Source organism: Drosophila miranda, chromosome XR (genome assembly GCF_003369915.1).
Source record: "Drosophila miranda strain MSH22 chromosome XR, D.miranda_PacBio2.1, whole genome shotgun sequence".
Taxonomy (NCBI): Eukaryota; Metazoa; Arthropoda; class Insecta; order Diptera; family Drosophilidae; genus Drosophila; species Drosophila miranda.
This window is the reverse complement of record NC_046674.1, coordinates 23,468,444-23,495,170: the sequence shown is the minus strand read 5'-3', so window position 1 is coordinate 23,495,170 and position 26,727 is coordinate 23,468,444. Positions and strand designations below refer to the sequence as shown.

General features: G+C 45.0%; 8 protein-coding genes across 8 annotated transcripts; 4 read left to right on the top strand and 4 right to left on the bottom strand.

Moving 5' to 3' along the window:
- Nucleotides 1–2,679: 2,679 nt before the first annotated feature.
- LOC108153718 (endonuclease G, mitochondrial) lies at nucleotides 2,680–4,263 on the top strand. Its single transcript, XM_017283846.2, has 3 exons — nucleotides 2,680–3,063; nucleotides 3,129–3,323; nucleotides 3,392–4,263. Exons 1-3 carry the CDS (start codon nucleotides 2,905–2,907, stop codon nucleotides 4,193–4,195), a joined length of 1,158 nt encoding a protein of 385 aa, XP_017139335.1. The 5' UTR covers nucleotides 2,680–2,904; the 3' UTR covers nucleotides 4,196–4,263.
- A 468-nt stretch (nucleotides 4,264–4,731) lies between these two features.
- Nucleotides 4,732–6,128, bottom strand: LOC108153643 (26S proteasome regulatory subunit 10B). The gene has a single exon (XM_017283747.2). It carries the CDS (start codon nucleotides 6,034–6,036, stop codon nucleotides 4,813–4,815), a length of 1,224 nt encoding a protein of 407 aa, XP_017139236.1. The 5' UTR covers nucleotides 6,037–6,128; the 3' UTR covers nucleotides 4,732–4,812.
- Nucleotides 6,129–7,334: 1,206 nt separating this feature from the next.
- On the bottom strand, nucleotides 7,335–8,673 carry LOC108153644 (peritrophin-48). The gene is made up of 2 exons (XM_017283748.2): nucleotides 8,566–8,673; nucleotides 7,335–8,493 (listed from the first exon to the last, which is right to left on the bottom strand). Exons 1-2 carry the CDS (start codon nucleotides 8,570–8,572, stop codon nucleotides 7,487–7,489), a joined length of 1,014 nt encoding a protein of 337 aa, XP_017139237.1. The 5' UTR covers nucleotides 8,573–8,673; the 3' UTR covers nucleotides 7,335–7,486.
- Nucleotides 8,674–12,387: 3,714 nt separating this feature from the next.
- On the top strand, nucleotides 12,388–14,054 carry LOC108151011 (chitin-binding domain protein cbd-1). The gene is made up of 2 exons (XM_017279372.2): nucleotides 12,388–12,496; nucleotides 12,568–14,054. The coding sequence occupies exons 1-2, from the start codon at nucleotides 12,397–12,399 to the stop codon at nucleotides 14,001–14,003; spliced, it is 1,536 nt and encodes a 511-aa protein (XP_017134861.1). The 5' UTR covers nucleotides 12,388–12,396; the 3' UTR covers nucleotides 14,004–14,054.
- Nucleotides 14,055–15,211: 1,157 nt separating this feature from the next.
- Nucleotides 15,212–16,515, top strand: LOC108151012 (chitin-binding domain protein cbd-1). The gene is made up of 2 exons (XM_017279373.2): nucleotides 15,212–15,310; nucleotides 15,365–16,515. Exons 1-2 carry the CDS (start codon nucleotides 15,268–15,270, stop codon nucleotides 16,480–16,482), a joined length of 1,161 nt encoding a protein of 386 aa, XP_017134862.1. The 5' UTR covers nucleotides 15,212–15,267; the 3' UTR covers nucleotides 16,483–16,515.
- Nucleotides 16,516–20,594: 4,079 nt separating this feature from the next.
- Nucleotides 20,595–21,715, bottom strand: LOC108151020 (chondroitin proteoglycan 2). The gene is made up of 2 exons (XM_017279379.2): nucleotides 21,636–21,715; nucleotides 20,595–21,559 (listed from the first exon to the last, which is right to left on the bottom strand). The coding sequence occupies exons 1-2, from the start codon at nucleotides 21,699–21,701 to the stop codon at nucleotides 20,771–20,773; spliced, it is 855 nt and encodes a 284-aa protein (XP_017134868.1). The 5' UTR covers nucleotides 21,702–21,715; the 3' UTR covers nucleotides 20,595–20,770.
- A 1,067-nt stretch (nucleotides 21,716–22,782) lies between these two features.
- Nucleotides 22,783–25,312, top strand: LOC108151010. The gene is made up of 2 exons (XM_017279368.2): nucleotides 22,783–22,926; nucleotides 23,021–25,312. Exons 1-2 carry the CDS (start codon nucleotides 22,920–22,922, stop codon nucleotides 25,288–25,290), a joined length of 2,277 nt encoding a protein of 758 aa, XP_017134857.1. The 5' UTR covers nucleotides 22,783–22,919; the 3' UTR covers nucleotides 25,291–25,312.
- On the bottom strand, nucleotides 25,278–26,316 carry LOC108151021. The gene is made up of 3 exons (XM_017279380.2): nucleotides 26,283–26,316; nucleotides 26,138–26,217; nucleotides 25,278–26,083 (listed from the first exon to the last, which is right to left on the bottom strand). Coding segments are annotated over exons 1-3 (756 nt in total). The 5' UTR covers nucleotides 26,284–26,316; the 3' UTR covers nucleotides 25,278–25,408.
- Nucleotides 26,317–26,727: the final 411 nt, after the last annotated feature.

The window sequence follows — 26,727 nt, the reverse complement described above, 5'->3', positions numbered from 1 at the left end:
TGAAAATTTGTTTTTTATTTACTTATATTTTGGTTGGTCTCACCCGGACCCATCTGCGGAATCTGGAAGTATTTACTCTGTGCAATTAATGTTATTTCTAATCCTCAACCCGATCATAGCCCCAGACCAGTACACGTGCACCCTCCAGAAAAATTTATGTTTTTCTACCCGGTACTCGAAGAGTATAAGGGTATATTACATTGGTAGCCTACGATAGCATAGCCACGCATATACTTGTTCTCACTCTCACACACACTCTCCTCGTGCAGTGTGTGCCCTCTGGTGGAGCGAAGCAGAAACAAACGGCTGGTGCGGGTGTGAGAATAAAATCGAATATATAAAAGTCTACCAAACGGCCAAAGGTATTCCAATATACACAACGCCAAATACAATATATTGTATAAATTTCATAAATCATAAGCTCACTTAATACTGACTGAGTACCTGGCATAACATAAAGTAGAGCCTCGGCACTTGCCGCGGCTCACAACGTTCCCGCAGGTTTTTTTTCTGTCTGTTTAATTAAACACAAATAAACAATCATGTGTTTATTATAATATGCGGACTGTGCAAACATAATAAATATGAAATATGAAAGTACATGCAATAAAATAAAACACAAATACAAATCTGCGGATTACACAATGCAATTGAATTCACTAGGCAGCAAATAATTATTATAGGCAGAGTAATTACCAAATTCGGATTAACGTCAAGGACTCAAGTTTAAACCATTAAAACCCCTTTTTCGAATGGATTCAAACGATAAGTACTCGTAGATAAATCTTGTGCCAATTGCCTCAGTGAAAATCGGTAGATTTCCCAATTACAAAAACCATGTGATTATGAAATATCCAAAAGCTAAAAAAAACCAAGAGCCATTTAGATTGAGCTGTCTTACTGTGTTGCTCGAAATAAAATCAGAAACCATCCATCTGTAATCCTAACCCTCAATGTACATACATCGTTTGACGCTGCATGCAAGTTTTGAGCAAAAGTCAGGCCGCAATTTTACCAGGAACATCTGACCCGATGGCAATCTCTAACACAGAGAGATCCAGAAAACAACAGAAAACCACGCACCAGGCAAAGTTGCAACAAGCTGCCCCATTCCATAAGCCTCACCGTCTGTTGCAGCGCTGCGTTTAATTTCTTTCGTGGAGACACAGGAGCCACTGGAGCAAATTCGAAGGACTTCATTGCCAGGATAGCTTGGCATCTGCTGTCGCTCAGTCGGTCTGTCTGAGGGGCAAAGTTTGGCCTTAACCGGCAGGCGCCTGCCGAATCTGCGCCGCATGTTGTGTCCGCAACAAAAATCGAGAGCATGCTTCCGAGACAGCGCTGGGCCCGACCGCATACCAGCAGCCTGCAGAGGGCCAGCTGGAAAACTTATTGAATAGAAATCCAGTTTCGTTTTCCGAAAACTTAATATTTCAGCTTTTTGTGTGCCTCCTCCCAGACCCATCCTCAAAAAATCCCGACCCAGATACTTTTAAGGCAGTGGTTGCCTGTTCGGGATTTGGCTTCACTCAAGGTTTACCCTTACCCGTTTAAGCGCGTGATGTCGATTCATTTCACCCACTAGACAGCCTCCGGACTGGGACCGGGGTTATGGTAACAATATAAATAGAAGACCAAATTATTTATATTTTTAAGGACATTCAGTTCAGCCGTAGAAACCCTCTAGCGCAGGGTAAAAGTGAGAGCAGAAGCAATTACCATAAATTACTTAGTTTTTCCTTCAGCAACTCTCACTTGGGAGCTAGGAGCAAGTTTATAGCTAGTTCTGGATTTTATACATACACGGCAGTGGAAGAGTTTAGGGATATATTAGTTATGTGGTCTCCGACGCCATAAAGTACATACATATGTATATGTACATAGTATATGATCAGTATCAATAGCCGAGTCGCTGTAGCAATGTCTGACTGACCGTCTATCCGTCCGTCTTAATGAGCGCCTAGATCTCAGAGACTATAGAAACTAGAGCTATAGAGCAACCCATTTTTGTATTCAGACTCCTGTGATACTGTAACACTGTTACAAGTGCATACAGTGGCTACGCTGCCCCCTGCACGCGCTTACTCATTATCTCTCACTCTTAATCGTGCAGTGCGTTCCCCTGTCCGAGGGGTACGAGATATAACGGGTTCTGTTGGTTTGAAAGATAAAAGAGAGATAACAGTAAAACATAACAAGAGCTCGCGGTTCCTCTCTTTTTCACTATGCTTTTCCCCTCTCTCATGACAAATGCGAGGAAAATGAAGAGAGATCGCGGAGAGATTGCCCCTCCCCGAATTAACCAACAAATCAATTCATTGTTTTTGCGAAAAGACAGAGTGAGAGAGGGAGAGAAAGAGATAGAGAGAGGGAGAGAATGCGCCAGTCATCGGCTCCCTCCGAATGAGGGATGCCGATGGGCGATAATAAAATATCGGGAGACTACCCAAAGTAATATATGGGGCGACGACCCAAAACGGTTTACATAATGGAGAGATATACATATATATGAAGCTATGTTTTGCCATTTATTTTTTGAAACTGCGTGCAAAACTTGCACACTAATAATCGATACTAAGCTATGCATTTGATGTGTATCGATATATAATATTTTACCATCTCAAAATTACGGAAATTGTCATCACTCGAGTAATAGTTTTTCTTCGCTTCAACTGTTTTGATCAAAATGTCAAAGTAAAAATTCATCTGTACATAAATTAATTTATATTATTTGATTTTGTTGTATATTTCAATGTATTTAGTGCCAGCAGATGTTGGATTGAGGAGATAAAACTGCCAAGTCCAACGGAAACGTAGTGCCCTTCATCCGCAAAATTATTTGTTGAATCACCATTTGATGTGCCTGAATTCGGAATTGAATCGAAATTGAATTAAATTCAAAAGATGCCAATCTATACTCTTTTTCCGTTGATTGCTGTGTCCGGCGCGGTAGGTTTTCTAGTCGGAGCCCTCGCGCAGCAGGACATATCATATCGAAAGCTAAACAATACGATGGTCAGCGATGCGTATGTGTACCAGAGCCGCCGTAAGATATTCAAATCGGTATGAATGAATGATTGATTTGACTCAACCACTGCGGAAGCAAAAATCCCTAATTCTATCTGTAGCTATCGTTTCTAGGGATAACATCCCCAGCTCCAGCTGCATTACAGCCAACACAGAATTCGGTGAGCACAATGAGCGGGAGTTCCTTCGCGGGGAGCGAAACTGAATCGTCGAAAATCGAATTATCACCCGATACTGGCAGTATGTCTCTGTTTGAGCAATTCATTCTTTGGAGCCGTAGCCAAGTAAACCACGTGGTGAGTGCTTTAAGAGTTGTAAACCATCTGTCCAGAAATAATTTAATTCCCAATTCGAACCTATACAGATCATGTTCATGACCTTTTCAATAGGAGCTGAACAGCCTCAATACAAGGAGATATCACATGTAGCCAGCATTATGAAGTACGGCTTTCCTGGAATGGACGAGATACATGTCTATAAGAACTTTGTGGTCTCGTACGATAGACGCAATCGCATCGCCCATTGGGTCTGTGAGCATCTGAAAGGCGAATGCCTGACCTACAGAGATCCACAGACCCTGGAAAAGCCCAACGAATACATACCCGATGCTAGTATTCCGACCATGTTCAGTGCGAATATGCGCGACTTTCGAAATTCCGAGTGGGTGGGGGGCCACATGGCGTCGCCCCAGAACTACAAGTGCGACATAGCAATGTTCACCGAGGCGTACAAATTCCCCAACATAGTGCCAATCAGTCGGGCCCTTAAAAATAATGTCTGGTTGCGTCTGGAGCACTATGTCCGCGAGCTGGCACTCAAGTCGGGCTCGGTGTACGTATACACCGGTCCCATGTTCATGCCACAACGCATCACCTTCAGGAACTGGGCCATCCGTCACCATGTGATGGGTATGAATACAGTCGCAGTGCCCACCCACTTTTTTAAGGTCATTATCAGTGAGCACAGGCAAGATGATGATTTGCCCTTTGTGGAAGGCTATGTGGTGCCCAATGCCGAGGTCGACGCTGAAACAGATCTCCGCTCTTTTCTGGCTGACGTCCGGGATATTGAACACTTTGCCGGACTCAAGTTCTTCGACGGTGACCAGCGGAAGCGACTTGATTTCACATCAAGCGATAGTTCACTAGATATTGAATATGTCCACTGAATTATCATTTGGCACTCGCTGGCACTAAAATAAAATTAATTGATACAACAGAAGTGGGGAAATGAAAACTGCCCAACTCCTTAGTTCGTTGGCAAAATTCGCGGAAATTGTCGCGAGTGGCGACCCAACAATTGGAGGTGTAATACTTGCTCTTACATACGCGAACAGCAATGGCGGGGCCAATTTTCATTAAATATTTCCAAACTGCATATTTGTCATGGCCACGTTCAATTTGTATGTTTCCGAACTAGAATCATATAACTTAACAGCTGTGGCTCTACGAGTGATATTCGAATGAGTTTATTGAAAGTCTAATTTGTAGGCATTTGTTAGCAGGATAACAAATTTATTAGAAGTCTGGTTTACAGACTGGTTAATTCCTTCTTATAAAATTTTTAGATGCGCTAAAATGGAAAACGGACCATAGAGTCTGATCGATTAAGAGGGCATCCATACCTAGAGCAAATGAATCTCATTTAACAGAACAGACTATTCCACAAAACAACAAAGTAAATTACAGTGAAAATCTCTACACATTAGTGGTAATTAGACATATTTAATTCATCTATACATAATTTGGAATTCGTGGAGTGGTGAAAATTTTGCCAATTTTGTCCTTAAATAGGCTTGTAGTCCAATTTTGATTCCAGCTTCTTGTTGCCGGCAACTTTGCGCACCGCCTTCATGAAGTCCTCCTGCAGAATGAACTCACGATCGGCGCGAAGGGCAAACAGTCCAGCCTCAGTGCAAGTGTTGCGCAGGTCGGCACCGTTAAACGTGTCGGAGAGCTTTACAATGGCCTCGTAGTCTATCACGCCCTGCTTGGAGAGCGGTCCTGCGTGTATCTTGAGTATGTCCATGCGTGCCACTTCATTGGGAAGAGGGATCTCAAGCTTGCGGTCCAAGCGGCCTGGACGTAGAAGGGCCGGGTCGAGAGTATCCGGACGATTCGTGGCCATAATCATCTTCACTTGGCCAAGCGAGTCGAAGCCATCCATTTGGTTGAGCAGCTCCATGAGAGTGCGCTGGATTTCGCGATCGGCGGAGGACCCCTCCGAGAAGCGGCGCCCTCCAATAGCGTCGATTTCATCCATGAATATGATGCACGGCTGATGGTCGCGGGCATAGGAGAACATCTCGCGTATCAGGCGCGCACTTTCCCCTATGTACTTGTCGACAATCGCCGAGGAAACCACCTTCAGGAAGTTGGCGTCCATCTGGGAGGCGATGGCGCGTGCCATCAGGGTCTTACCTGTTCCAGGTGGCCCGTAAAGCAGGCAGCCCTTGGGCGGGTTGATACCCACGCGCAGAAAAAGCTCCGGGTTCAGCAGTGGCAGCTCGATTACTTCGCGGAGCTGCCGTATCTGCTCGCCCAGGCCACCAATTTCGCTGTAATTCACGTCGCCTGGATCCTCGTGAACCATGTTGTACACCAGAGGGTCGACCTCGCGTGGCAAGTACCGCATGATGGTCAGCGTGGTAAGATCCAGGGCGACCCGTGTGCCAGCCTTTAAGTGCGATTTGTTGATCTGACGCCTGCACCCGACGATGTAGCGCGGCCCGTTCGACGACTTGACAATGAAGGTGTCCGGAGTCAACTGCTGGATAACATCTGCCAGCATCTGGCCAACGCTCAGCAGTGCCTCCAGGTCACCCTCCGACTTCTCGTATTCGACCTTCAGCACCTTTTGCTTGTCACGAAGTCCCTTCAGGCGAGCCTCAGTTTGGCGGTGCTCCATCAGCTTACGGCGGTAGTTAACCAGGGCCTTATTGCGCTCGCCCAGCATGACCGAACTTGCGGTTGGTGCATTTTCATTTTGAGTTTCTGGAGCCTGTGCCATTTCAAAAATTCTTCCTCTCAATTTGTAATACAATAAATAGCAAGCAAAAAAATCCAAGCCTCCTAAAGTGCCGAATCACTCTAACGTGCACGGAACTCAGAAGTTCAAAAGAGTGAGAACCAGCTCTCAGGGATGAATTTTTCGATTTAGAAGATTTCAAGCTTTTGACCGATTAATCGTTGAAGCGTGTTATTTCCTGTACTATTAGCTAATTGGAAAAAATTAAATAAAAATTTAATTTGCATTAGAAAAGCTATGACGTATAAAAAAACAGAAACAAAAAAAAACTGATGGAGGAACATACAGTAAGGACTGACAATGCTAGACAAACCTTGAGGCAAAGTCAAACAAAGAAGACACCATTGAAAAATATAATTTCCTTGGTAGTCAATTTTGTAGTGAATAGGACAGTTATTATAAGGTATAACTTTGTAGCACTATGAATATTAAAATATACCAACAAACAAAGCCGCAGCTACTGGATACCCTTCCAGATTTGATTGAAATTTTTATGGAACAAGAAAGTATATCATACAAGTTCTAAGTTCAGGGTCAGGTACGCACTGTTGGATAATGTAGATAAGTGCTGTAAAATGTTAAATGGCGCCACTAGAATGCGGCCATAAATGGAACCTGAATGCCAATTATTACCAATATATGTGAAGCCCCCAAGTTCGCAACTTTATTTTATTCCGCAACATATTCTTAACACTTCTAATTTAAGACGCAAAATCATAAAGAATGACTATATCCGCACCACAAATAAAATGTTCTTAAATATGTTAATAATTTTTTGTAGAGCCTTACAAAAACGTCATCACAAAAATCAACGATATCTTTTATAAGGATTCGCTTTCATCCAATACACCAACCTTATAAAACTTAGCATCGCTTTAACAGAACTTCAATAAAAAAGTTTGAAAGCTCAATATAACTTTTACGGTCTGCAGGCAGTGACACAGAAACCTCTAATCAATACAATGCAATAAATAAATGTGAGAAAAAATATTAAATATTTTTTTATTTTATAATTAATTAAACTATTCATAATTTATGTATACTTAATTCCAGGTGGCTATAGATTCTGTAGTGGAGAGTGGTTCTTCCTGCTTCGCCTGCTCCATATGGACAATAAATTACTTGAATTCTTCTGGTCGATGAAGAGCTCCTAGGGTTGTAAATGATGTAAGTTGTAGTTGTACAAGTGAATAACACGTATCTGGTCTTCGTCTTCTGTCTACTGTCCTTAGCTACTCAGGTAACACCCCAAGAATGATCAAGAATTAAAATCAAAAATGTTCTCTCCCCAAAAACATTGTTACTTTATTTATCTTATTTAGATGGAAAAATAGAATATTAAATTCTAATTAGCATTCCCATTGGTCCACACGTAGTTGGCGGGAAGAAGAGAATTAGTACTCCAGCATAGGTTTATTGGAAATGACAATATCTAACTGGTGCATACACTGTAGCTTTTAATGGTTGGAGTACACTTCTGGGCTGCCACATCGAAGTACCCGCCATCTTCACACACCAATACATTCATTTCTTTGCCATTTGTGCACGATAGGTAGTTATGGCAACCCTCCACCTGGGCCAACTCGAAGCCACTGTCGCGCCCGTCACAGCGATCCCAGTCACACTTCTGGTCTTCGCGTGGCATACAAGCCTGTCGCTCCTGGTTGAAGAAATAATCCACTCCGCACTGCAGCCGCTCGGGGTTGGGATCAGGATTTCCAGAGCCGAGATCCCGGCAGTAGAAGTATCCTCGGCAGGTGGCACCATCCGAAACAAATTTGTTGCGCACAGCCAGCTTGTTGGTTCCACACACGTCCACTGGCAGGGGATGCTCGCCACAATCGACCTCTCTCTTGTCCACACATACCTTCTTTTGCACATCGTAATACTTTCCCTCATCGCAGGTGTTGTTGACTAATGAAAAAGTACTGCTGCATGTGTGGAACATGTTGCAGTGTTCCTCGTCGAGGAATGGCACGTTTGGGGGCACGATGTCGCACCACTCAAATTTGGCGGCGCACGAAGTATTCTCCGCATAAACGCACTGCTGCAGCGCCTGGTCGAAGTACTGGCCGGTGCAGACCCCGCTGCCTTTCAAGGTAGCCCCCTCGCAGTAATACCAATTGGCACAGTTGAGGGTGCTGCCCAAGTAACCGTTTGTTTTCTTAGTGCACGGACTGTTGCAGTATTTGGTGTCCACGGAACTCGCGCAGTCGCTACTCTTAAGTTTGAAGTATGGTTTGGACCCGCTACAAGTTCCACCAGTCATGCTGATATGGTTCTGACACTCAATCCACTCATTACAGCCGCCCGGCTTGCGGAGCTTAGTGCCATCCGCAAACAGTCGGCAGACATCGTCGCCAGAGTTCAGGAGCTGGGTCTGGCTGCTCAGCTGCAGTACGAGAGCCAGCAGCAGGGCATGCAGATAGCTTGTCAATCCTGGAATGGTAGACGAAATTAACTGTCAGTACGAGTATCTACGCTCTGAGCTCCAATGCCAATCGCCAGTACCTCGCATTTCGAGATACACTCTTCGTCCCTCCAAGTAGAATAATTTCAACTAACTTTCTTTGGTTCTTCTACTGGGCCTTATATAGGCACCACACTCCAAACTGCTTGGTTGTCTTTGGCAAATGATAAGTCGCAGATTTTCCAATTAAACGGGGCTATAATTTAGAAACATTTTGTCTTTTAAAATAGATAAGATTTGCCGTTTTGACTCGATGGCCTCTAACATAAACAAAATTAGCCATTTTTTCAGCTGTATTTTTTTTTGGTAACTATACGGCTACAATCTGTCACAAAATACTTTAGATAAGAAGATTCAACTTTTCAGAACACAAAAGTTTTAATTTCAGCAATTATGATGTACAAGGGTTAGTGATAATGAAAATTCCCAATATTAGAGAAAATTTTACATATTTAATTTATAAACTATTGTAGTGGCCCTTCCTTCCCAGCTTATATTTTCAAGTGTTCCTGCTCCCACGCTTTATTATTAATGCCACTTGTCTATAATTAATAGAAGCATAAGAATGGAAAGCTGCCATCAAAAAATGGGGAATCCTATTGCCTTATCTAAATAATCACATTTCGTTTTGACAATAATTGTTCATGGGACTTTCTAAAAGATATTATTATTTTATCTAAAAATCCTGTAATATTAATTGTTTGACATATTTATAGGGTTTTTTGACTTAACTACTTATTCAAATAGGCAGAAACGTTGACGTACATTCGCACAGAATAATTTGTTCGTACTCCCTATGCATATTGTGCGCTATACTACTTACTAATTCGTGTACCACGAATAAATCACTGGCCAATAACGGCAGTTGCGGAGTTGGCTTCAACTCCTTATGTGTACTGGCATTGAAATGGGAATAAAATAAATGTATGAATGTATCACGTCCATACAGCCAGGGTAAACGTTGTGGAAAGGGTATATTTGTCTTCGTTTTGCAAATTCTAGACATATTTTTGTAATTCTAGCACCGTATACGAGTAAGTACTAGTATTGTATATCATCCTTCCCGTGAATCATACACAACCAGCTCTGAGCATATTTATAGCTCCGAAAATGGAGCCTTTACTAAGATAAGAATACGATTATTTTTAAATTACTAAGCGACTAATTCACTGTATATCATGTCTTTTATTTATAGCCCTGATAAGTCGTGGACAATCTATTGTTTTGACAAGACAAGCAAACATTGAGGTGGAGTTTTTCGAGGTTGGTGGAGTTTCGATTGCAATTTCTGGATGGCACATTTAGTCATTGATCAACGCGGTAAACCGTTTTAGCCATAGAATCAAGGGTAACTGCAGCGATATCCAACTTATTTCCAATGACTGATGACTAAGCAAATGTGGATAACATATTCCGATCGACATCGACGACCACCGACCCGGTGAGATTGAGACACGCCGCTTGCACTTCGATGGCTTCTGCCATGAACGCGGTTGCTCAGCCACTCATTACTTATACTCTCTTGTGCGTTATTTAAACTTTTTGTATGGAAACCTTTGGATTTTAACATGAATTGTCATGCACTGAAAAAAAATCACTTTGGAGAAACACTTTCTGTTGAATGGTTCTCATCAAAAGCACTGATTTCGAATGGTGCTAGAGTTGAAAATTAGCGAGTCCTCTTGATATCTATGCACCAATCGATCTCAGTTCTTCGATTCGAACTGTAATTGTAAGAGGTGTCCTCGGCTGCTCCTGGTCTCCTGCCGGCTCTGACTGGAAGCGCAGTCTTTGATCGGTCGGGCCCGTGATCACGATCGATTCCGTGGCGAGTGCCGCTGATGACTGTGTGAACGACAGGGGCGACCTCAGTTTAAATCTGAGAAACCTGTTACACCTGAGAAGATTTCCACAATAGACGTTGGAAGTGGTCCGGCTGCCAGTGTGAGTGTGTCCCTCATGCACACTCACTTCTGCGAGCACTCTATATAGATGTCGCAGATCCACTCACATTTCTGCTGGGCTGTCTTTTGTTGCCCCTTATGGCATTTGACGAACAGCAGAAGCAACAGCAACAGCCCTCTCCAGCTCGATGCGCTACATGTAATGGACACCTACCTTCGAGTTCGAGTATAAGCCTGTAGTTGGCTTTCCACGGCCCCAAGTAACCCAAGTGTCTAGGCCCTAGCACACAACTGCAACTGGTGCTCTTCCTTCTGCCATTTATGTTTTCTTAAGTTTGGTAATTTAATTCAAGCGTACTTGGCTTTCATTTGAATAATTAGAATTGCATTGTCTCCAATTTCAGCTGACGGCCCCCTCTAACTCGCCGCGAAGCAGGAAGCCAGCCTCTCACCGCAATTTCATCGACTTGTTTTTGGTTCTGTCCATACAGTAAGCAGTACTATTAAAATCCTGAGAAAACTTACAATTTCTCTTACAGTTTCCTGTCCAGCTTTTTTGGCACTAAGGTTCAGTAAAATCAGCAATTAAATGAACAATCGCGCTTATGCAAGGAATGCATAAGAACAGCATGGTCTTGAGGGAATGCCATCTAATCACATTTCTATTGAGATATTTTTATCGCTGTGATTGCATTCGGTACCTAGAATTATAGGCTCCAGTCCACATTCTGACTAAAATATACCCAGTAATCATAGGTCTAATAAGGTTGGGGTTCTCAAGATTTGAACATCAAATAGATCCAAGTGTTCTTACAGGCAATCAAGAAAAAATGTATTTCTAACGCTTCTCACATACCTTTGTACGAATACAACATATCATATTTGAATAGAATTACTGGGTGTAAAAACATGCGTTCAATGTTCGATAGCGTCTATAAAAAGTCTTCATTATCGCAACGCCAAAGCCCGCACACCCTTCAAGCGTATCCGCCTACAAGGCGTTAATGAAAAACTGAATGAATGATAGCGAATCGATTGAATAAACTGAGTTAACAATCGGCGATCGCCTAACCAAAGGCGACCCCCGTGCCCCTGCCATGCATTTCATGCACTATAGAAAACTGACCAAAATTTAAATTTTGTACGGAATGGAACACTCAGAACCAGGGTATATTATTGCTATAAATCGGTCCATATAGACAAACAATCGATCTTACCTATTACAATATACTGATGCGAAACTTATCTACAGATATTTGATTGAGTATCGAGAAAAAGTACTGTGAACGATAAGAAAGGCTTTTATTATTATTGTTTGACTTTATCATTCAGGATTAACTATAAAAACTTAAACAAAGGACTGGGAAGGACTACAACTTTAAGTTTCCGACATCATTAGACAGTCTTGCCGTGTCTTGTCAGAGTGTAAACAGAGTGCCATATAACTTACAGCAAAATAGTTTAAGAGCTGGCTATCTAAGCTGGCCTACATAGCCACAGAGAGTGACACAATGAATGCTGCGTGCAGAAGACGCGGAGCATTTCCTTCAGTCAGTCGATAAGTTTCAAACAACTTACTGATAACCATATCCGAGTATAAAGTATCATTGGAGCTGTGTATCTTTCATTCGAGCACCTACAATTGCTGTATTGCTACTTGTCGTGATTGTATCCGGGAGAGCAGTACACGGTTCAGGCACTTCATTTTGAATGACAATAAACGCCATTTAATAGGAAGTGTCAATAGTACGACGGTGTGCGTATGAATTTGTTAATGAGCCCCCTCCGGGAGAGTAGTTTGCGCTCCGCCCTCCGTGCTCCAGATATGAACGTAATTACTCCTGCGATAGCGCGTAGCTCCAAAAATCACTTGTTGAGTTAATCAAGAGATAAATATGGTTATTGGTATTATCAGAAGATTGGCTACTGATTCGCGGCACTCAAAACAGTTTTCTTTCGCTCCCATAAATGCCTCCACTTTGTCAGGGTCGCCACTTAGTCGTTCGCGAATTTCGGACTACTTCAAAGCTGCTGATCGTCTTGAAAATGTGCAACACCGTTTTGTGTGGTGAGTGACTAGTAGGTGCCAATTCTGAAACTTTTACTATGTACGCGTAACGTCTCTGTTGTTGGTATCAGCTCTATGGACGATTCTAGTGGTCGCAGCCGCATCTGCTCAACTGTCGAGTGTTTGCCTCTATGAACCGGACGGGACGCGAGTGCCTGTGGCGACCCATTGCGGTCGCTTTGCGGTATGCCAGCAGGGAGAAGTGGCTGCCATCGGCAGCTGTCCCCGCGGGCTCCACTTCAATCGACAACTGGCCGAGTGCGATTTCCAGTGGCGAGCCAACTGCTTGGGCCTGTCGCCATTTGCAGGCACTAATACCAGGGCAGATGCCGAATGCACCTGCACCTGTTGTGCCGATGAGTGTCCGGACATTGACGACGATAAGCCAGGCTTAACCACGTCGGTAACAGAGCCTTGCGACACGGAGCCGTCAAGCTCAGAACCCGCCGTCACAAGCTCTACGAACCCCACAGAACCCGATAAGTCCACGGATGGTGTCTCCGATGAGACCACAACCGATGAGCCCACAACCGACACGAACAATGCCGTCAACACCACGCCTTCCCCTCCATCTGCTGTGCCCACCTATTGCTCCAGCCAGCGCGATGAATGTGCCAACCAGACTACCAACGTCAATCTGCCAATTCCCGGAGTTTGCGGAAGGTACATTCAGTGCAGTAATAGATGCGTCAATGAGATGAGCTGTCCCTCCGGCCTCTACTTTAATCCCATAAGCGAATACTGTGACTTCCCGGAGAACGTTAATTGCACACCATCGATCATCGCAGACTCCTCAGAAGATATAGAGGGACCCTCGGGCACGACGTGTTCAAGCCAGGGCGTCTGTGCGGGCATGCGTGACGGCACGCTGCTCGCCGATCCCGAAACTAATGGATACTTTGTGTGTCAATGCCAATGCCCCATCGCAATGCCTTGCGACGAGTACACCAAGTTCAATCAGACTGCTCAGGTCTGCGACTGGGACACGAGCGTTGAATCTACTGCGGTTATCTGTCCCGACGGTCTGGTCTACAATGCCACCGCGAATGAGTGCGATTATCCCGAAGGCTATGTTCCAGAAGTCGCCTGCAACAGCACCAGCAACGTGTGCCAGGGCGAGGAGGAAGGAGCCCTGTTCCCGGTAGATGGAGTGTGCAACAAGTTCTATAAGTGCAACTACAACTGTGCCGTTGAACAGCAGTGCCCAAACAACTTGATCTTCAACGTAGAGACTGAGATCTGCGACTATCCCCAAAACGTGCAGTGTCAATGGCCTCATACGCCGCCCTCAGGACCGAACGCCGGACCCTCGGGCATCGCTTGCGAGACCAACGGCCGCTGCCTGAATGCACGGGAGGGTACCTATTTACCATCCGAGATTAGTTGCAATGGATATGTCATCTGCCAATGCGAGTGCGAGGTCGAGTTGGCGTGTCCCGATGGCTTGTACTGGGACCAGGACCTATTGACTTGCAACTACAGCATAAACGTCAATTGTACTCTATAGCTTAAAGTTTTTCAATAAAAAATATAATTTGTATGCCAAGAAATCGTGGGCCTCTCCACGCCGATACTTAAACGATAGGTAATGGTGGTCTGCGCTCATAAATCACTCTAATCAGTCATGGACAGGGCGCATTTCAGCAGCTGCGTATTATCAGTACTTTGAGAGGCCCAATTCTTTTCGATAAGCTAGACGAAAGCTTACAAAATGGGAATATGTATGATATAAATCATATTGAGCATTTTGATCGCCTAATCGGCAGCCTTTGTGGGTAGGTTGGCAGAAAAACTTGATACATTCAGACGAATGTCTGGCCTATTTGGACGTGTACATTTTCAGGCAAGCCAACAAGAAGAGGTATATTTATAGATAGATATAAGAATAGTAGAACAGACCGTGAACGTTGATGTGCTTTACGAGTATTCAGTGTACACCCTCTGAACGATTTGACCGTATTTTATACGGCCTTTAAACTTAAGGCTACCCCATTCTCTCTCTCTCCCTCTCAATCTATGTATAGTAATCGCCGTTAGCAAAAGGACGGACTGATTTGTCAGCGAATGCGGTGGGGGGATTATGGTAGGTCAGCCAACGCAGGCCGCGACCTCTCATAGTTCTGCTCGCTTTTATCATGAGGGGATGGGATTATCATATTTGGGGATGGCTGTGAACAAATTTTGGTTGTTTTAGTTCGAATAGTCTCTGAGAACTAGGCGTCAAACAAGACAAGACAAGATGTAGGTGTATCACACATCCACATTCACCACAAAACTAATATATCCACAAAATCTTGCACTATCGGCTGTACAAATTGATCCAGGAAAGTAGATAAAGATATTGGAAGTAAACTAAACGAAGAGAGCCCTTTGCATGCAGAAAAAGCCAGAAAATATTGCAAATTAAATAATTCATAAGATACGTTAGAATCATAGAAACAGATCACAAAATATTTCAATTCGTAAATAGAAAATAAAATACAAATTTATAGCGTTTTACCATGGAATCTACAATGAGATCTGACATACAAATTTGCTCAAGCGCAACTCGATTTCTGGCACCTCCCCCTGCATTTTTTAATTGGGAAACGTGACTGACTGTTTTATAAATTGTGACAACATCCTCTGCTTGTATGAATACTGAATGCGCTGATAATATCAAGAGTGGTCCATTATCATCTCCGTGTGCCAGGAAAAGACATTTAATTATTTTAATTGCCCGAAAATATAAAAGACGATATGGACCGATGGCTCTTCAGTAGACGCTCAATATGCGTGGCGAAAAGATGTCTCAATCAAAACATATACACTTTGGTAAGTTCGCTCCCACTGATAGAGAAAGGTTTTCTTATAGTTCTTTGATTGCAGCCTTTTTTCTGTGCCTTACGGTTTCTATTCTCGTTGGCTCACTGAATGCCGAATGTTGCAAAGACGGCGATAAAAAGATCGACGAGGATGATTGCACCAAGTATTATGCCTGCTGCACCGGCAAGTTCGTTCAGAAGTCTTGTGATAGTGGGGACTGGTGGAACTGGCGAACCGGCGAGTGTGAAAAAGACTTCGGCGAGTGCAACTCCGGCGAGACCCCGACGTGTACCGAAGGTGAATTGGAAGAGAACCCCTCAGACTGCGCAGGATATCTTGAGTGTGAGAACGGAATCTTTGTGATCAAGAAGTGTCCCGCTCAGAATTACTTTAATACCACACTTAATAAGTGTGTTGAGGACACCTGTGGAGTGTGCGTTGGATGTGTGGAGGGAAGCACTAAGGCGGACTCAGATGGAGACTGTACAAAGTATGAAGTCTGCTCAAGTGGAAAGTATGTATCCAAATCATGTGGCACCGGAGATTACTGGAACGCGCTTAAAGGCGAATGCGAAAAAGACAATGGAGAGTGCAATGGAAACAGCACATGTACAGAGGGACAACAGGAGGTGAATCCCGCAGACTGCGCTGGATATTTGGAGTGTATCCATGGAAGCTTGGTTGCTAGAAAGTGTCCAGACTTGAACTACTTCAATGTCACAGAGAATAAGTGTGTTCTGGACACCGAAGGCGTTTGCATCAGCAAAGTCTGCGACCCAGAGTGCTGCGATAAATCCAACAATTGGATAGGGCCTGTAGATAACAATTGTTCTGCCTTCATCCAATGTGTCTATGGCATCAAATTTGAACAAAGGTGTCCGAATAACCTGCAGTTCAATCCATCCACGCTTGACTGTGACTTCCCTGAGAATGTGAAATGTGATGACGGTTCTGCGCCACCTAGCGGTCCTAATGCCGGACCATCTGGCACCTACTGCGAGAGCCATGGTCGTTGTGTTGGCCAGCGTGATGGAACCATGTTCGGCGATGCCAGCACGACGTATAGTAGCGCCTATGTGGTCTGCCAGTGCGAGTGTGAAGTGGACTTTAACTGCAACGCTGGATTGCTATATAATCCGCAGCTCAAGGTCTGCGATTGGCCCGAAAATGTGAAATTCTAATTACTTCAATAAACATATATTTTGAACAGCGCATTTCAGCTGATACTGTGGGTTCCTTACAGATCGGATTATCACAAGCCGATGCTCAAGATTTAGCTTTTTTCATTAAGCTGAGATATATTTTGAAAATAGTTACTCTGATCCCGTCCATACCAAAGGCGAAGGTGCTCGTCCCCATTGCTGTCCAGGGGGAGCGAGCACTGAAGCTGCTGCAGAGGCAAAATCCGGACGTGCCAACGGCTGACTGGAAGGTTCTGCATGCCGGTAGCCCACTACCTAACGAGGGGGCTAGCCCTCCATAGTGGAGGCCGCCCAGGGTCTTGCGCTGGACGACTCGGAGGAGGAGGAGGACGGTGACCTGACAATCATAGTGAACCCGTCGTGCGAGGTTGAGTTAGCCACCCATGACACTAAGGGTGCTGCAACTCAATCTCCATAAAAGCAAGGTAGCGTCGGCGGAGCTCCTCATTGCCATGGAGCAAGGGCCCGCCGACATAGCTTTAGTCCAGGAGCCGTGGATTGCGTCAGGCAACTCTGTGGCCGGACTAAAGCCCTCAAATTACAGCCTTCTCTACTCAACATCGGTAAGCAGGAACAGAACCGCCGAACTCGTACGGAGGGGAATCCATGCTCATCTTATGTCTCATTAAAGCACGGATGACCTGACGGTGGTGATGCTGGAGAGCGAGGAAAAGCGCCTAATGGCAGCTTCCTGCTACATGGCACACGACAGGCCCGCCCCACCGGAAGAACTTAGGAGTCTGGTGACATAAGCCGGCTCCAAAAATCTCCAACTCCTCATCGGTGCAGACGCCAACGCCCATCACAATGTGTGGGGAAGCCCTGACACCAACGATAGAGGTGAGTCACTCCTAGACTTTATCTTATCCACTAACTTAGACGTAGCAAACGTGGGGGAGGAACACACCTTCGTGGGTCCCACCTCGTCAAACGTGCTAGACCTAACTCTTTTCGCGGGAAAGAGTACCTTGGTATCTGACTGGAGAGTCCTCGAAAGACCATCCTTCTCAGACCATAAGTACATTCAGTTCAAGTGCGAATTCAAACACTCTTCGAAGATAACAGTCTATAGAACCCCCGGAACACAAACTGTGTAAAGTTTAAAAAGAAAGTTACTTCGAAGCTCGCGAATCCGGGCTCAGTGAAATCCGCGGAGGATATAGAGAAGTCCCTAAAGACCCTATCCAACGAGTTACTGAACGCCTACCATGCATCGTGCAAACCCTCGAGAACGAAGAGGAGGTCCAAGCCACTCTGGTGGAGCCGAGATCTCTCTCTCCAAACGAACAACCTCAAGGAATTCTTCAAGATCGCCAAACAAGCGAACGAAGAGATTGTCAATGAGGAATATAAAATCCTACTTAGGAGCTACAAGAAGAAAATACGTAAGGCACAAAGGAACTCGTGGAGAAACTTCTGCTCCAACATTGAGAAAGTGCCCGAAACCGCTAGGCTCCGGAAGCTGCTCTCAAAGCAGCCCACAGTACAGAGCCAACTAAAACTAGACAACGGACAGTGGACAGAGGGCAGTAAAGAAGCCCTAACAGCACTAATGGAGGCGCACTTCCCTGGATGCACCGAGGTCACTGACGCCAAGGAGCATCAGGACCTAGCAACTGAGGAACAGCACCCCCAATAGGTCTGTTAACCACTAAGAGAATCCACTGGGCCATAGACTCCTTTGCGGGCATAAAAGCACCAGGACTGGACGGGATATTCCCAGCCATGATGCAGTTGACCAAAGAGGTTATTACCCCATGGCTCTTCGCAATATACTCAGCATGCCTAAGTACGGGCTATATCACCATCCAATGGAGAACCTCGAGAGTTGTCTTCCTCCCTAAGGCAGCAAAGTGCAGCCACGTGAGTCCCAAGGATTTACACATCAGGAATGAGGTAGGGGGACTGATGTCAACAAATCAACACGCCTACACCAAGGGGAAATCAGTGGAGACGGCACTACACTCGCTAGTAGCCACCATCGAGAGCGCCCTTCACAACAAAAAGTATGCTTTGGGAGCATTTGTGGACATCTCAGGAGCATTCAACAACGTGGCAACAACCGCAATAACAAGTCGCCTAGAAGCGAATAACATACACCCTGCAATCAACGTCTGGATCAAAAACCTCCTAAGTTGTAGACGGGTGCAATCGGAGTGGGGCACTGCTTCCATGGTAAAGGGGGCACACAGAGGCACACCTCAAGGTGGAGTCCTGTCGCCACTACTGTGGAATTTGGTGGTCGACGACATCATTAAGAGATTTGAAAGGAAGGCCCCAAAAATAACAGCTTATGCAGACGACATAAGCATACTTATTACGGGTGTATGTCCATCGACCCTCAGCTCCATAATGGAACGTACACTCAGGGAGATACGTGAGTGGGCGGAAGAGGTAGGACTCAGTATCAACGCGGACAAGACGGACCTCATCCTCTTTACCAAGAGGTACAAGGTACCGATATGGACCCCCCCGAAAATTGACCAAACTAGGCTGACTCCAAAATCACAGGTAAAATACCTAGGCACAGTACTGGACAGCAAGCTGGCATGGAGGCCCAATGTAGTGGAAAGGGTGAAGAAGGCTACCATTGCGCTTTATGCATCCAAGAAGATGCTCAGCAGCACATGGGGCCTGTCACCTGCTCTAATGCACTGGATCTACATTTTGGTGGTGCGACCAACTCTGCTGTATGGAGCCTTAGTGTGGTGGCAGGCTACTGAAAAGAAGACATACCATAAGCTTATGGAAAAGACTCAGCGACAGGCTCTGCTCTGTATTACAGGGGCGCTGAGGTCAACCCCAACAAAAGCACTCGAAACTGTACTCGGAATCGACCCCCTGGACATTCACGCTCGCCTGATTGCGGGAAAGTAAGCACAACGCCTTATAGCATCAGGAAACCTATCCATGCAAGGATACGGGCACAGTTCAATTGGCAGGGACATGACCAGATCAACTGATTACATGACCCGCCAAACTTGCCTTGACGTCAAAACAACCACATCTTTGGGACCTGAAGACTGGAAAATTGGAAGGGACCAAACTGAGCACCTCAATATATACACAGACGGCTCCAAGATGGACGGAGGAGTAGGAGCGGGCCTATACTGTACAGACCTTGAGATAAGGCTGTCGTATAAGCTACCGGACCAATGCAGCATATTCCAGGCAGAAGTTTTTGCCATCGGGAAAGCAGCGGAGGTCGCTCTCCTAACAGAACGAGCACACGATGCGGTCAACCTATTCGTCGACAGCCAAGCGCCGATAAGATCCATGCAGTCGTCCGCGGTCAGTTCCAGAAGTGTCTTGGCGAGCAGGGAGGCACTAGACATCCTAAGCACGACAAAGACAGTGCGGATCTATTGGGCTCCCAGCCACCAGGGCATCGAAGGAAACGAAGCGGCGGACGTACTGGCTAAGGAAGGCGTCGGGCTGGAGAATAGGAGAACCGAGAACGTGCCTGACTCCCTTAGAACGCTGCAATGCGATCTAGAGAAGCAGGCTAGAACACAGACTGATAGCAGGTGGAACAGTACCACCACCTGCAGAACCTCGAAGATAATGTGCAAGGAACGAAACGAGAAACTTAGCCACTACCTACTGCACCTACCACGAAAGGACTGTAGATTGCTAGTGGGAATACTTACAGGTCACTGTCTGGCTGCTGCACATGCAGCTAAGCTAGGCATCACCAACAGAGACAGTTGTAGGAAATGTGATGAACCTGGGGCTATCGAAACCCTGGAACATCTCATCTGCTACTGTCCGGCTCTCTCAAGGGCAAGGAGGAGATACCTGGGCGCCCCAGTGCTGGCATCACTGGAAGATGCCTCCAAAAAGACGCCACAGGAACTGCTGGCCTATGCTAAAAACACCTCGATTCTCGGGGACTTTAAAACCACCTAAACACTCCCGCGACTGTTCATACACCCCCCCTATCCGGATAACTAAGGGCCAGATTGGCCTATGCGTGGCCCCGCTGAGGGCCGTCCGGGTTAACCTAACCTACTCTATGCCAGCGGTACTAGAACTTTAGCTAGTGCATTTTGGGAGTTTTTCAAACAGGGATTTCAGTCCATATATATTTTTTGTGATTCTATTTTATATTTACTTTTCTCTTGCTTACTATAATTAACAAGCTTTAGCTTAATCTACGGGTAAGCTTTGAGGATACAGGAATAGGAGATACTTAAGTAGGAAATATATGATGATATACATACATACATATATGTATATACCACATTTTTTTATTTGCATGCAATTGTTACAAGCGACGATTTTTAGGTTTACGTGCTGAAGTTTTTGTCTTTAAAGCAGCTTTATTTCCTTTTTCCTTCACTTGACATTTCGCGATCTTGGGATAGTCGCAACGCGACGTTTTGGAATTGAAATGCAAACCAATGGGACAATCCATTACCAGGAACATCATGTTGCTGCAAAGTAAAAACTTTCCACAATCTTTCTGGTGAGCAACCAAAGAGTTCTCTTTTTCTTCAGGGCAGACCCCGGCGGATGTGGCTGGCTCTTCTAGTTGATGATTTTCATGGCCCACAAGACACTTGGCATCTTTCGGCTTCATACAGATCCGGCGAGTGGGACTAAAATGCTGATTGGTAGGACAAACGCGAAGATGTGGCTGCTTCGACTCGCACACAATGTACTCACTGCAAGAGCCATCTTTTGCCAGAGTCACACCATCTTTCTTACCGGCGCACACTCTGTTAAATGTATCCAAAAGTTGTTTTGCCACAGGTCTCTGCTGCTTTGACGGTCTCCGCGTGGGTGGGGAATCAATTTCCTGAGGCTCCTCATCCTCCTCACTCTCCGAGTTCGATCCATCGTTGTAATTATTTAGCTTTGCCTCGAATATGCAGTCTACGTCCACGGCATCATCGCAATGTAAAGTCTTGGGATTAAACAATGTGCTTCTTTCGCAGGATCCGATCACAGCGTTCCCATCAAGACACACATAATATCCCCTACACGTTCCATACATGGGTAAAAGACCCCCGTTCTTACCATCACATATGGAGGTCTTAAACGAGAAGCCGTCCTTTGAAATCATTGTATTTAGTTAGTTCTTTAATCATATTTATTCATTCATGGCATTCGGCGCCACTTGTACCCACTTGTATTCGAGCCAGTGAAGTTTTGTATAGAAGGCAAAGTGTCCACAGCACTCCTAGAAGCTTCATATTGCGTTTCGCTATCGAACTGAACTTTTCCATTCATGGAACATCGTTTTTATACACCAGCATTGAATGAAAATTTACATGCAGTGCCAATATGTAAAATGTTCTCCATATGATAATATCAAAGAAATCTGATAAAAGCTGAAGTACTCATTCGCTATCTACTCGTTTATTTCTTTACTAAGAATTGATAAGGAGCTTCATAAAAAACACATGTAATTTCTGATAAAAACATACCTACTCTTATGCACATATGTATGTTTGTACATACGTAAAATATTTACATACAAACGTAGACCGTACCGAATCAAAAGATGTAGTTGATACATTTCGGCGCCCCTTTTGTAGTTCATAGCTAAATAAATAATACACAAAGTCTGAGGTCTAAATTCAAAAGTTAATTCGTTTTGCATTCCATTGATCCCATTTCAATTTTGAAGAAAAAAGACAAAAACTTCAGATGCAGTCGATTAACTGCTTCCAAGGGAAACGAAACAAACCGGCAAACGACGTGCTGCTTGGTCCAAACATTCAGGCTTAGTAGATGCACTTCTTGAAGGAGCATTTCAATCGAAACGAACCATACCTTCAAGTTTCTGTGGTGCACCACTGGCCTCTGAATGAAATATGGAAAAATATCCAGATTTCTAGAAAAGTTAAAGATTTCTACAATAAATATCGATGTTGGCCTAAAAGTAGTCATCTCTACTGATAAAATAGTTTGTTTTGTCCCCTTTCCCCTTTATTCTACTAAAGGGATGTTTCCTATTCAGACAACTTTCATATATTGTCTCTCATCAATTCTTTGTTAATTGTTTTTTTTACTATCTAGCGTATAGGAATGGAAATACGAGCAGAGAGATAGTAGCCATCAGAAATTACCAAATATTTAGAACCTGTTGTCTATTTCCTTGACCAAGATACGCATTTCTCAGAGCTGCCATAAACCATTATCAACTTTAATTAGTCATTATCGAAAAACGGACGTACTGTTGATATGATTGGCAGGCGACTATCTGTTTATGCCTAAGAATTGCCAAAATGTGAACAGAATGATTCAGTTCAGTAATTTTCAAACCGTGGGATCATAAGCACTGGTAAATTTTCGAGAATCATTTCAGACTTCATTGCTATTTTATATCTAAAGTGCTGCATTATAAGTTTTAAAATATACTAGTGGTATCCAAAGCATCCTTCGACGGAAAATAAAAAATTTATAAAATGAAAGGTAAAGGGGTTAAGACCTATATCTCAGCTATTTAATTTGGATTTCATACTGCAAACTAATATTGATAATTTTATATATTTTCTTCTCGTGTCAGTTTTAGACTGTAAATGTTTTACGTTCATCGCTTACTTTTTGGCAGCTGTCTGCGATGGCACCCCGTCTTCATACCGAACTTCTGGTAGCGCGATGAACGACTGCCGATCCCCTCCAGAAGTGGACTCTGCCTTTTGCGTGTCGTTGCCTGCCGGAAACTATAAGTATCCCTACGACTGCAGTGCCTATATTTCGTGTACCGAATCGTGTGCAGAATTGGAGAATTGCCCACCCGGAAAACTTTTTAATAATTTTCTTCGTATCTGCGACACACCGGAAGCCGTTGATTGCACGGCTTCGCCTTACCCAGCGCCTCAAGCTGATCCTTGCGTTGGTCAACCAAACCATACTCTACTTCCGTCCGATAGTGCCTGCAACGAGTTCATCGTGTGTGTGGACGAGCACAGTAAAGTGGACCAGTGCCCCGGCCAGTTGCTGTTTAATCCAGACCTCCGCATCTGTGACTATCCAAATGAAGTCTGGTGCTACGGTGACCATTCAACCCAGGTAGTGCCAGAAGCAACAATGACTACGCAGGGGCTTTTCACCGAGTGCGTCGGTCAGGCGCTGGGAACCTGCTTTCCGTACCTAAAAAACTGCCAGCAGTATTACTATTGCTTTGGCAACAACTCATTCACAATCCTTCCCTGCCCCAATGACAATTGGTACAACCCGTATAGCGGGCATTGTGGTCCGGAAGTCTCATCAGAAGCGTGCCGCGAAGTGACAACGTCTACAGGTCCCATCACCATTCCTCGGTCAACCCCAGACTATAAGGACTACCTATGTGCTGACCAGGTGCTGGGTGTCGCATTCCCATTGGAATCAGACTGCCAACAGTACGTTCTTTGCATGGGCAATGATCAATGGACGACCGCTAAGTGTCCAGTGAATGCTTGGTTCGATCCGAAGACTGGCGATTGCGGACCAAATGTATCGCCCACAGCGTGCCGCGACACATTTACCACAAGCCCAACCGTTCAAACTACCCAAAACTGGGACGATCTCTGCGCCGATCAGAATCTGGGCTTCTCCTACCCACTAGTAACGAACTGCCAACAGTATATCCTATGCATGGGAGATGGGAGCTACAGCATAGCCAATTGCATTTATAACGCGTGGTATGATCCTCAAACAGGCAATTGCGGCCCTGACGTTGCACCTACAGCCTGCACGGAAAACGGAATCGCTACTGGATCAACTGCCAGTCAATCGAACACTCATTCCACCACATGGTCTACCAGTTTTACCACCATTCAAACTCCCGACACGACGACTAGTGTGCCAGTTGATTCGGAAATCTGCTCAGGACAGAGCAAGGGTCATTACGCTTCCTATCCCGAAGATTGCAGAAAATACATAGTATGTGTTAGCCCGGTGCCTATTGCCTTTTACTGCATGGAAGGATACTACTTCAATGAGGCACTGCAGAAATGCGTTGATTTTCAGCTAAGTGACTGTCCAAAAGGAGAGACGACAACTTTATCGCCGAGCTATACCACACCAACCCCAAGTCCAACGGTCTGCCTCAACAATGCGGGCAACACCGTGCCGTTTCCAGATAATTGCCAGTGGTTTCTTCGGTGCGTGGACGATCTCGTTTATATGATGGGTGTGTGTGGAAGTGGGGAGTTTTTTGACCCATTAACAGGGCAGTGTGGTTCCGATGTATCCCCCGAGGCCTGTCGATGGGACTACGACTCAACCACTTTAGGTCTAGGAACAACGGACGACCCAACGACTCTCAGTACACCAAGTACTCCAACTACAGAAGCTATAGATCCCTGCGAGGGCATGCCTGACGGTAAACTTGTTCCCTATCCCTCTGACTGCAGTAAGTTCATAAAATGTGTCCGACCTTTACCCATCGTCTACGACTGTGCAGACGGCCAAGAGTTCAGTGCATTCCTCGAACGATGCATGGCTCCGTGGGTTGCAAATTGTACGATCCCAGCTACAACAACACCGCTTCCTTTTTCCCCCACAACTGATGGGACTCCAGCTCCGGATAGCTTTTGCGCTTATCAAGCCGAAGGCTCACTAGTCCCTTATCCCGGTAATTGCAGCAAGTACATAGTTTGTCAAGACCCCATTCCTGTGGGCTATGCGTGTGCAGATGGAGAAGAGTTCAGTCCAACCGATCTAGCCTGCATGGAACCCCGGCTGGCCTGTTGCAGCCCCAATAATTTGGTTTTCTTGTCTAATATGAATAAAAACCCAAATACCTTGATCTGGGAGTCCCTTGAGGCGATCGCAATGTTCTTTTGGTAGTATATTGATGAAATATTAAATGTGCATTAATTGAATGTGCAAAATAAAACGGTTTTGCTTATCCCGTGTGGTTAACATCGGGTTTAAGTGGAGAATACCGCAAAGTAAACATCGTCTTTTAGTGGAGTATCTGGCATCCACGGCTGGAGGCAGTGCAAGAGAGCACACCAGTGTTCCAGAATAAGTCTGCAGGGCAATTCAACATAGTGGCCGTTGGACCACAGTGGATAAACTTGTGACAGTCTCCGGGAAACGGAATATATGAATTCGGGATGCTATTCTTGCACAGCGACTGAGCATCAAGCGGGGCATTGTATTCCGGTGCTGGTGTAGGCCAGGTCATTGACGGAGGAGTGGCAGCAGGAGGCACTGTAGATGGGATCATGGGATAGTTGGGATCGGTGGGTGGCACGCTGTTCCATGGTGGCACAGACTTGCAGCTGTTGACGTACCGAGAAGGCTCGCAGCGTAGATTTTGCGGGTTGAATAGATAGTTGTTGGCACAGCGAAGGGCCCGTTTCTCGTAGAAGCGACTACAGTCCCCAGGATATGCGCTGTATTCAACAAAATCCTCTGTGTCTGTGCTACGGCACTCGGAGTACTCTCGGTTAACGCAACGGTAGTTTCGTTGGCTCCAGAATAAGTTGTCCGGACACTGCTGCACGTAGGGATTGCCTTGGAGGCAGGTAATGTACTTGCTGCAGTCATTGTGGAATGGCAGTAACACAACGCGGCCGGGATCATCGTAGGGTGGGCATTGTACCATCCCAATAGACATGTCAGCATTGATGGCCTGCGCAGTACAAAGATTTTACATGGAATGCAGATGCTCATTAGGGCTACTTACCACATCATTATATGCCTCACCTCCAACAGCGGCAAGCAATGCTGCCAAGACCACCCAAGCACAGACAGAACGACGCATCACTTTTATAAGACAGGAAGGAAGATGTGTATTATTTGTAATGTGAATATTTTACAGACAGTCTTACTTTTGATTTCCTCCAGAGATGGCTCAATAATGGTATGATGGCCACCTTTAGGCTGTACCGTCTTTTATACAAAACTCCTGTCACCTCATCAAGGGCAAGTACTTCAATCGTATCGATCGCATTGCCTTCTTTATTGACGAGAGTTTATGGGAAACATTTCTAGAGAATCACTCTTGAAAATCAAACAGATAGCACTATGCAACCAATTTCAGACGGGACTTTCCTTAAGATGGACTTTAATCTTCAAGTATTTCTTGACATTTTTGTATTCTCTTACCAAGAGAAGTAATCTGTTTAATGTTTAATATGTACGCAAGAATCCACTTAACCGGACAATTTTATCATTCCAAGGCCCACTTAACCGGACAATTTTATCATTCCAAGGCCCATGAACTCGTGCAAGTGAAAGTGATTTGATCTGAGTTTTATATTAAGCTGATCAAGA

Excerpts from the sequence above, each read along its gene's own strand:
- LOC108153718 (XM_017283846.2), top strand. The coding sequence starts at position 2,905 with ATGCCAATCTATACTCTTTTTCCGTTGATTGCTGTGTCCGGCGCGGTA. Across the intron at positions 3,064-3,128 it reads GCCGTAAGATATTCAAATCG|CTATCGTTTCTAGGGATAAC; the intron begins GTATGAATGAAT and ends TTCTATCTGTAG. Across the intron at positions 3,324-3,391 it reads GTAGCCAAGTAAACCACGTG|ATCATGTTCATGACCTTTTC; the intron begins GTGAGTGCTTTA and ends GAACCTATACAG.
- LOC108153643 (XM_017283747.2), bottom strand. The coding sequence starts at position 6,036 with ATGGCACAGGCTCCAGAAACTCAAAATGAAAATGCACCAACCGCAAGT.
- LOC108151011 (XM_017279372.2), top strand. The coding sequence starts at position 12,397 with ATGCCTCCACTTTGTCAGGGTCGCCACTTAGTCGTTCGCGAATTTCGG. Across the intron at positions 12,497-12,567 it reads GTGCAACACCGTTTTGTGTG|CTCTATGGACGATTCTAGTG; the intron begins GTGAGTGACTAG and ends TGTTGGTATCAG.
- LOC108151012 (XM_017279373.2), top strand. The coding sequence starts at position 15,268 with ATGCGTGGCGAAAAGATGTCTCAATCAAAACATATACACTTTG. Across the intron at positions 15,311-15,364 it reads ATCAAAACATATACACTTTG|CCTTTTTTCTGTGCCTTACG; the intron begins GTAAGTTCGCTC and ends CTTTGATTGCAG.
- LOC108151020 (XM_017279379.2), bottom strand. The coding sequence starts at position 21,701 with ATGAAGCTTCTAGGAGTGCTGTGGACACTTTGCCTTCTATACAAAACT. Across the intron at positions 21,560-21,635 it reads CTTCACTGGCTCGAATACAA|GACGGCTTCTCGTTTAAGAC; the intron begins GTGGGTACAAGT and ends ATGATTTCAAAG.
- LOC108151021 (XM_017279380.2), bottom strand. Across the intron at positions 26,084-26,137 it reads GTGAGGCATATAATGATGTG|GCCATCAATGCTGACATGTC; the intron begins GTAAGTAGCCCT and ends TGTACTGCGCAG.